The sequence below is a fragment of the Atheta coriaria genome, unplaced genomic scaffold (assembly GCF_025399875.1).
Source record: "Atheta coriaria isolate IRGN ID8LTWV9N9 unplaced genomic scaffold, Caltech_Dcor_3.1 hic_scaffold_6_pilon, whole genome shotgun sequence".
Taxonomy (NCBI): domain Eukaryota; kingdom Metazoa; phylum Arthropoda; class Insecta; order Coleoptera; family Staphylinidae; genus Dalotia; species Dalotia coriaria.
This window is the reverse complement of record NW_027045448.1, coordinates 3,277,175-3,286,533: the sequence shown is the minus strand read 5'-3', so window position 1 is coordinate 3,286,533 and position 9,359 is coordinate 3,277,175. Positions and strand designations below refer to the sequence as shown.

Below are 9,359 nucleotides of genomic sequence, written 5' to 3'. Positions count from 1 at the left end.
AATTAACTTCTTTTTAAAACAGTATAAATATATATACCAATAATGTGACTATGACTTTCATAGATATTCCAGTTTAATTGAAAACAGACTTGAGCATTTCATTTAAAATCTATTGAATTAAATCGCACCAAAAATAGAAACTGCGCTAGAGCTTGGCCGGATGTATTGTTCCACCAAATTTCTAAGTTTAGTTTTACGAGGTTTTGGAGATAAACACTTACTTGTTTCTGCCGACGAATGTCGGTTCGGTGGATTGAGAGAAAAATTGCTTGACGTTTATCAGTTACTCGCAATTAAAATTATTCATCTGCACCAACTGCATTAACATGAACCAAAAATAGAGACTGCACTAAATCATGGACTGATCGCTCAGTACACATAATTTTAAAGATTGTGTCTGGCGATTAATATATTCTTGTTTTCGATGGCAGAAACGGGTAAACATACAATTTCTCATACAAATTTGTCATATTAGTTATCATTTGCTTCGCACTTGAAGCAACTTGAAGGCTTATTTTTTATTGATGTATATGAGGAAAACCAACTAAAAACGCTCCCTATCAAACAAATCCTACTTATTAAAACAAAAATCAGAACGAAAACAAAAACTTGAAATAGAAAAATGAAAAACAGTCGACGTTCAAATCGTGAGAAACTTCCATTTCTTGCGAACGTGTTCGTTGTGAAGTCTACCTTGAGCATCGACAGTGGATTCCATGCAGTAGTAGTGTATAATCAGTGATTCTATGGCCAGTAATGAAACTGCATGGAAGGCATTTTATTAGTGTAGTAATGACAATTGTGCTGTGAGGTTCCTTTTACGCCGCTTATTGACGTCATGTTAATGGTAGACGAAAGGGAAATAAAACAATCTTCTACCACGATAATAGTTTCAACCTCTTGCGATTTTCATTTACATAAATAAATTTCTTTGTCGGTCGTTCTTGGTTCTCACTTCTCACATATGCATCCTGCCAACATTTGTCACTTCTGCTTGTGTGCTGTGTGAAACGTGGTATCAATACCGATGTGGGCTATGCTGATGTTCATAGGTGCTATTTGAATAATGGACAATCGGAAGTAGTGAGCGAATGTACATATTAGTGAACGGCCGCGAATCCCCTCAAGGTAATTAACGTAATTGTTATATTTTGGGGCACTCTTCATTCACTAAAGCCTGCACATTTTTTCATTGCATGCACACTAACAATGAATTGTCTCACTCTTTGCAAATTCATTTGCAAATACTTTTCTGAATTCTGGGTTCATTATTGCTTCTATAAGTTTGAAAAGAATACTTATGTAGCTTGGTTTTCCAGGAACTCATCATGTTGAGCTTACAAAATGGGCCATTTGTTAGTGCAGCAACTGGCTACATTCCTGAGATGGAACAGATCATCAGTCAATTAGAAAGAAGCACATTGGTAACAAAATTTTCATGGCGAAAAAAAGTGGAGAGCAAGTCCATGAGTATTCGGAGGGAGACCAATCAAGTGGTATGGTGTAGACCCTCCAGTGGAACGAAGCCTGTATATGATGGAGCTGTTGATATAAGAGAAATAAAAGAAGTTAGATTTGGTAAACAGTCAAAAGATTTTGAGAAATGGCCGGAAGAAGCCAAAAAGATGGAACATTTACGATGTTTTGTTGTATATTATGGATCTGAGTTTAAATTAAGGGCACTTAGTATTGCTGGTAAGTACAATATGAACAATATGTTATACACATGTAAGAATATGTTGTATGATTATTGGTTTAAAATTACAGTTTTAAATAATAAACATGTATGCTTTTGAAACAAAACAGGAATTAATTTATTTATAAAATTAGGATGTATCTATCATATTAAATATATATGTTGCCATTTCATACTTGGACTTAAAGTTAATTTATTTATATAAGATTTGATATTCAATTTCCAATAGCAATTTCAAATTTCATACCTAATTATTCTTAAAAACTTGTTGTTTTGTGATTTCTAACATTTGTGTTTAAAATCCCTAATCTAATAATGGACAACAGTCCTATAAAATAATATAAATCAACTACATTATGTAATGTACTTTCAAAACAGATAATTAATAATATAGTGATATCGCTAAGGAATTGTATTCTTGTTGCAGCTTTGTCTGAAAAAGAATGTGAACTATGGACAAAAGGCCTACGTTATTTAATGCAGGATTCCCGTAGGCAGTCGTATCCTACGCAAGTGCAAATAAAATTACGCACCGAGTTCTACGCAATGGAAAACCCACGGGAATCTGTCTCGCTCAAAGAGATTAAATCATTTTTTCCGCGACTCAATTGCAAGATACCGACCAGTAAGCTGCGCGAGTATTTTAACGAAGTGGATACACGTAAACGAAATGAGATCGGCTTTGACGACTTTTCCACACTTTACCACAAATTAATGTATAACGAAAAAGTGAGTACTCAAAGCATATCAGCAATCCAAGACTTGCAATTAACTCTTATGCATTTTCAGGTATTACCCGATATTGCGTTTAGCGTAAATACTGCTAACCAAGTGACGTTGAAAGAATTTCAGACGTTCTTGCTCGTCGAACAGAAAGAAAGCAGCGCCAATGATCCTCAACGAGTTTCTGCACTTATCCGTGATTTTCTCAAGGATCCCCAACGTGACTGCGCTGAACCATACTTTCTGGTCACAGAATTTGTTGATTTTTTATTTTCAAAGCAGAACGACCTGTGGGATACAAAAAAAGACACGGTCTATCAAGATATGACCAAACCAATGTCGCATTATTGGATCGCCTCATCGCATAATACGTATTTAACAGGCGATCAATTCTCGAGCGAGTCCAGCGTCGAGGCGTATGTACGGTGTTTACGAATGGGATGTCGTTGTATTGAACTAGACTGCTGGGATGGGCCTGACGGCATGCCATTCATCTATCACGGCCACACGTTGACGACACGTATTAAGTTTATGGACGTAATACGTACAATAAAGGAACATGCTTTCGTTACATCGGAATATCCCGTTATTCTGTCAATTGAGGACAACTGCTCGTTGCCACAACAGCGTAAAATGGCCACCGCAATGCAGGAAGTCTTTGGCGACATGCTTCTTATACATCCGGTGGAAAAAAACGAGAAACAACTTCCATCACCACACCAGCTTCGGCGGCGTATTATTCTTAAGCACAAAAAACTGCCAGAGGGGCAGGAGGAGGCTACTCTAGTCACGAACGAAGTGAACGACTTAGATTTGAGAAATTCTGTCAAAAACGGTATCATGTATCTGGAAGATCCCGTTGATAAAGAATGGAATCCGCATTTTTTTGTTCTTACACCAAGTAAACTCTTCTATATCGATAAGTACAAACAGGACGCCGAAAATGAACGTTCAGAGGATGAAGATGAGGGACCTGTGTTACATTATAAAAAGAACGATATTCCAAATGAGGAACTACACTTTGCAGAGAAATGGTTCCATGGCAGATTACCAAACGGTCGTGATGAAGCCGAACAACTGCTCAAAACGTATTCGAATCTAGGCGATGGAACGTTCCTAGTGCGTGCGAGTGTCACCTTTGTTGGTGAATACTGCCTATCCTTCTGGCGTAATGGCCTAGTAAACCACTGCCGCATTCGCTCCAAACAGGACAAACAGCAGACTAAGTACTATCTCACCGACTCGAAGTTCTTTGACAGCTTATACAGCCTGATCACGCACTATCGGTCTCATCCGCTGGTTACGCACGAATTTTCAATCACTCTCAGCGAGCCAGTGCCACAACCGAAGAAACACGAAGGCAAGGATTGGTATCATCAGCACACAACGCGCCTACAGGCCGAAGAAGCGCTCAAGTGCGAGCGGAACGAAGGTGCCTTCCTAGTCAGACAGAGCGAGAACGATGCCAACTCGTACACGATCAGTTTCCGCGCCGACAAGAAAATTAAGCACTGTCGCATTAAACGCGAGGGGCGGCTGTATACGATAGGTAGCGTGGAGTTTGAAAGTTTGGTAGAGTTGATCAACTATTATGAACACAATCCGCTCTACAGGAAGGTGAAATTGATGTATGCAATCAACGAGGATGCCATTAGAAGGATGGGAATGGTAAGTCAATCTTTTACATACCTGTTACTTTATTATAATTTATTTATAACAAAATTTTTATTTGCTAAAGCACTAGTCAGTGTGCGTGTTACATCACTGCAATGCACTTTACGTATTGATTGCACAAAACCGACCTATAGCCGCATCTATTTAACGTCATTCTGCGTGAGTCATAGATTTACCTAAATATTTCTAAAGTGATCCCTGAGAAATATTGTGCTCTAGAGTTACAGTCAAAGCTAATTGCGTAGTGCTAGTAAATATCGGAAGACACAGGTGACAAATATTTACATTGTGATATTCGTGGAGAATGCTCATTAACTGGGTCTAGGACTTCCTAAGTTAGTGCAGACTATACACTCGTATTTATAAGTACGCTTTAGCAAAGAATTAGTCACAATACCTTTAGATTTGGACCTTTTAAGCTCGTGATTTAAAGCTAAGAATAAAACAATTGCTATCGCGACACACGCCGAGATTAAATTTCTTATAATATGCTATCAATTTCTTCATATAATATTAAGTTTTAATCATTAATCAGTCTTTGATTGACTACTGCAGTGCACTTAATGTATAAATTATCTCTGATTTTTCAAAGTCTATCTAATCATGGGTATAAAGACTTACGTGTATTTTCCCGGCTTATATTTCTTAAACTAAGATCCTCTCTCTGCGGCGAGTTTTGGTATCTCGCTCGGAATCGAGAGAGTGCGGATCATCTGATAATTGGGCACGTAAGGTACTGGTATATTCATTGTCGCCGGCCGCTGGTCCTTGGGCAAATAGGCTAGTGGATCGAATTGGTAGGGATAATTAGAGACCTGGGCCCGCGTACCCGATACCGCCATGGGTATCACGAAACGAAACTCGTGCTTGTTCGATTTCTTGAACTCGACGTGTTCCTCCTCAGGCTGCGGTATATCGATGGTGTAGGTAGGCAGCATATTTTTTTCCGTCGTGGTTGTTCTTGAGTACTGTTGATGCGACGTGACGCGTTTATGATATATGAATTGATGTGGTAATGCACTTTGATAGATCATACCAGTTTGTGGATTGATAAAAAACTGCGGTTGCACAGTTTGTTTTGCGGCCGTGTTTGCTTTAATTACACCAGTTTGCGGATCAATGTAGAAATGATATTGTGCAGGAAGGGATGTGCCTTCGTTAAAGCTTTGTGGCTGCGCCACTACTTTCACGTTCTCTGTCTCAGGAGTATCTGGGATTTGGACGAAACTTTGCGTTTTTGGGAGTAGACGATACCAGTAAATACTGTTTTTGCCGGATGGCAGAAGGACCTTCTTTTGGACTATTGGTTCAAGGGGAACATATTTGAATATAGGCATTATCGGAATTGGTTCAGTTGTAGTACTGGAAGTGCTAGATATGCTACTCATGGTTGGGTCCGAGTCAGGTAATTCTGGCGATTGTGTGGTTGTGGTCGTAAAACTGTCTTCCTCATCTTCATATTCTATTTCGTCACTTGGCGCAATCACATCTTCTTCTGTATTACTTGCCGCCTCGTCCATTTTATCTGAATACTTGTTGATTCTTGGTACGTACATTTCCGGGGTTTGCGTGAAGATGAAATAGTTCCCAGGCATTTGCTGTGGTTGCGGCATGTACATTGGCGGAGGTGATGAGAATTTTGGCTTGAACTTCAACAAATCTGGTTGATTATACGCGCCGATTGCCTCTACTGTTTTTGTTCTTTCTAATGTTGAATCTAACTTTTGCGGTTGCATTGATATGACCGAATCAAAAATTCTACTTAAGTGTTGGCATTGTTTTTTAAGCTCATAGATTGATTCCGTTTCAATGGTTCCTTTCGTTTTACTAACATCGTTATTGTTGCTATATTTAATATCAGCATCATGCTTCGTGTTTGTAGGATACTTGACTTGTGTTCCTAGAGGTATTTGCTGCTCTAATACAATTTTCTTTATAGCATCGGTTTGTTGTAAAATCAAATCATTAATTAATTTTCTCGGTGTCTCCAAATTTTCGTTGATATAATCAGCATCAAACTTTTCACTTTTTTCTGTGGTTGCAGATGCAATAACACATTGATAAAATGCGCATAGCTATTAATGAAATTTGACAATAAAAAGTATTAATTACTAATGTTTGGCGAAAATGAACTTGTTATAAGTCAATTTATAATTTATTTAAGCTTACCAAAAGAAATTGCTTTATGCGCATTGTGAGTACGGCGCGCACTGCGTTTGTTTTTTCACAGCGGACTTGTTGGTTGTTTGGCATTGAGTTTAGTACTAAATAGTGAAACCTGTTTCACCCGACATGTAAGCTAAACGCGACGTCGATATATACAATAGATTTAAAAACCACTCGCTGTGACTCCCCTCGCATGTACTTCGACTAGTTTGTTAGTTTTTTAACCCTTGGAATTCTCCCACACGGTACTCCCATCACCAGCCGGCATCGGCCCTGAACATCGCGGGTCCGCGGCGTGTACAATGAGACCGTGAAAGCACGGTTTATCTGTTCCAATCTCTGCGGGCAGAGTGCTGGCCCCTCTCACAAAGGGTGAATAATAAGTTACCTTGACTCATGTGCCTCTTACCTTGGCGCGGCGCAACCAGGAAAACTGGCTTCGTAACAAGCGACTTAACGAAATGTCTTCAACTTATATGTTTTATTGTATTTATTTTTTGTGGTGTGACGGCGCGTAATCACATTCTGATATATTTCTTTCTTATCTTACGCCACCGTAATAGCATTGGTAACTTCGTTTAAAGTTGGACTTGAAGCATTAGTTTTTAAAGTTCATTTTGCGATAATACGTTTATCTCATGGGTGAATTTTCAATACTCTTCTTTCGGCTTCTTTTACTAATACAATGTATGTTTCGGGCGTCAAGCGACATGCCTCCATGTGAGCATGAATAATGGGGTCATAAACTCGGCCTTTATATATATATTTTTTATATTTCTTGTATTTAAATATGTCCAAATATTTCTTACATAGCATGAAGAATCTAGTCCATACAACGCTACACCTTCGTATATGGATCCAAGTTCTTTTTCGAATCCAAAGGTAAAAAACATTTTTTAAATTTTTATGCATTTATATATATATGCTTGTATTTGTGCTGCTTATGAGTGCACCAAATCTAATTAGTGATCACTCAAGAGCACAAATCCAACAAATCTCACGTTGAGCTTTCCGTGCATGTAATAAAATATGCTTAGGGGTGCAGTGTGTCCGCGCGGAACATGTTTTTTGTGACGACTTTATATTTGTGCAGATAACTGTAAAAGCAAAGTTTGATTACAAAGCGCAACAATCCGATGAGCTATCATTTTGCAAACATTCGATCATCACCAATGTTGTTAAACCTGAAGGATCTGACGGTTGGTGGCGAGGTGATTACGGCGGTAAGAAACAGCATTACTTTCCTGCAATTTATGTCGTTGAGATTCAACGCATTGATCCTGACGACGCAGGGGATGAGAGCGTAAGTGAGAATTTTTTTTAAGTTCAATTTTTTTTAAATTCTATTTCGATTCAGACTAGTGAATCAGTTCCACAAGGCCAATTAGATGTAAATGGTGCGGTTGTTGAAATCATCCACCACTCGGAGCGACAAAGCCTAGAATGGACATTAAAAATAAGCACTATAACGTCCTGTTCGCCACTTGAGGTCGCCGTTCAATCGAAGGATGAGGCTCTTGAGTGGTTGTCGACAATCCGTGATTCCGCAGCTAAAGCGTGCGTGCTGGAGTCACAGGCACGCGAAATGGAACGGGCTTTTCGCATCGCCAAAGAGATGTCTGACTTGATTATTTATTGTCGGTCTATCACTTTCAATTTGGATCGAGCGAAACATCAGTTCCTTTTCTACGAAATGTCTTCCTTTCCCGAGAATAAAGCGGAGAAGTTGATCTGTCAGCAAGAGAACAAGTTCTTCCTGAGGTATCATCAGGTGCAATTTTCGCGGGTCTATCCTAAAGGGCAACGTATTGATTCATCGAACTACAATCCAATTAATATTTGGAACTCCGGCTCACAGATGGTTGCATTGAATTATCAGACCGGTGACAAGCCGATGCAGTTGAATCAAGCCAAATTTCGCGACAATGGCAGGGCTGGGTACTTGTTAAAACCAGCGTTTATGTTCCGCGATGATTTTGATCCATACGATAAAAATACATTGGTGGGTGTTGATCCACTGACGATTTCAATACGAATAATTGCGGCGCGTCATCTGCAGCGGTTAAAAAAAGGAACTGCCAGTCCTTTTGTTGAGATTGAAATTTACGGCGCTGACTTTGATGCGGGGCAAAAACTATGTACCAAAACAATTGGTAAGTTTTCAGAAACGATTTATTTAGTGAAATAAAATATTTATGTAATTTTTCTTTTCAACACATGTAGCCGATAATGGATTTAACCCACGGTGGAATGAAATCTGCGAGTTTGATGTGGCGAATCCCTCTTTTGCATTATTAAGGTTTACCGTTCAAGACGAGGACGTTTTCGGCGATCCGAATTTTATAGGGCAGGCTACTTATCCAGTGACATGTCTGCGTACGGGCTATAGAAGCGTTTGGTTGAAAAACAACTATAGCGAAGATTTAGAATTGGCATCACTCTTGATTCATATCAGTATAAAAAATCAATTGGTAAGTACTTGAGTACTGATATCTGCTCAATATTGTTATGATTGTTTTGTTTTCTGACCTAGGAGAATTTTAATCACATCGTCAACTGACAATAACCGAGATGTTTTGGATTTCCAATTCCGTACAGTTCCTAAGCTTTTAAAGTGAGCATTACGTAAAGCTGCATGTTTAACTTCAAATAACATGTGATACATATAATATTTTTTATAACCCGTTGTCGGAAAACACTACGTCAAATTAAATGCATAGTTTCCTTATCTATGAAAAAAATGAAATTAGAAAGTGAATCTGATATCGATTTAAATAACATATCATTCGTCTGCATGCACCATTTTAAGCACAATCAACTAGTCTGTAGGTAGTGCAAATTTGAAAACGGAATATTTTTATACATTCTTTCAAGCTGAATATGTTTGAGATAATATTTTTGAAAGTTGTCTAATGTTAATCTTTCGCAATAAGTGCAGAATTTGTGAGGTAAATAAATACCATTGCAGTGGTTAGGAATTGTTTATTACATATTGTTATATGTGAAGTCGAAGATTTAATAGTTTTTATCATATAAGAAAATTGAGAATTACGAAGACATAATAAATATATAAACACTAAATCTGACTCCATCAATCTTA

General features: G+C 38.4%; 2 protein-coding genes across 3 annotated transcripts; one reads left to right on the top strand and one right to left on the bottom strand.

Moving 5' to 3' along the window:
• The first annotated feature begins 714 nt into the window (after positions 1-714).
• Positions 715-9,340, top strand: sl (small wing phospholipase C gamma 1). Of its 2 annotated transcripts, XM_065305477.1 has the most exons (9): positions 716-1,128; positions 1,320-1,695; positions 2,124-2,425; positions 2,486-4,087; positions 7,073-7,141; positions 7,353-7,562; positions 7,617-8,412; positions 8,483-8,730; positions 8,793-9,340. In XM_065305477.1, exons 2-9 carry the CDS (start codon positions 1,329-1,331, stop codon positions 8,817-8,819), a joined length of 3,621 nt encoding a protein of 1,206 aa, XP_065161549.1. In that variant the 5' UTR covers positions 716-1,128; positions 1,320-1,328; the 3' UTR covers positions 8,820-9,340. The 2 variants fall into 2 exon arrangements, with proteins under 2 accessions (XP_065161548.1, XP_065161549.1); XM_065305476.1 differs by having other exon boundaries at positions 715-1,128; positions 2,124-4,087.
• LOC135794273 (uncharacterized) lies at positions 4,457-6,541 on the bottom strand. The gene is made up of 2 exons (XM_065305484.1): positions 6,263-6,541; positions 4,457-6,168 (listed from the first exon to the last, which is right to left on the bottom strand). The coding sequence occupies exons 1-2, from the start codon at positions 6,344-6,346 to the stop codon at positions 4,744-4,746; spliced, it is 1,509 nt and encodes a 502-aa protein (XP_065161556.1). The 5' UTR covers positions 6,347-6,541; the 3' UTR covers positions 4,457-4,743.
• Positions 9,341-9,359: the final 19 nt, after the last annotated feature.

Excerpts from the sequence above, each read along its gene's own strand:
- LOC135794273 (XM_065305484.1), bottom strand. The coding sequence starts at position 6,346 with ATGCCAAACAACCAACAAGTCCGCTGTGAAAAAACAAACGCAGTGCGC. Across the intron at positions 6,169-6,262 it reads GCATAAAGCAATTTCTTTTG|CTATGCGCATTTTATCAATG; the intron begins GTAAGCTTAAAT and ends TTTCATTAATAG.
- sl (XM_065305476.1), top strand. The coding sequence starts at position 1,329 with ATGTTGAGCTTACAAAATGGGCCATTTGTTAGTGCAGCAACTGGCTAC. Across the intron at positions 4,088-7,072 it reads CCATTAGAAGGATGGGAATG|CATGAAGAATCTAGTCCATA; the intron begins GTAAGTCAATCT and ends TTTCTTACATAG. Across the intron at positions 7,563-7,616 it reads ACGACGCAGGGGATGAGAGC|ACTAGTGAATCAGTTCCACA; the intron begins GTAAGTGAGAAT and ends ATTTCGATTCAG.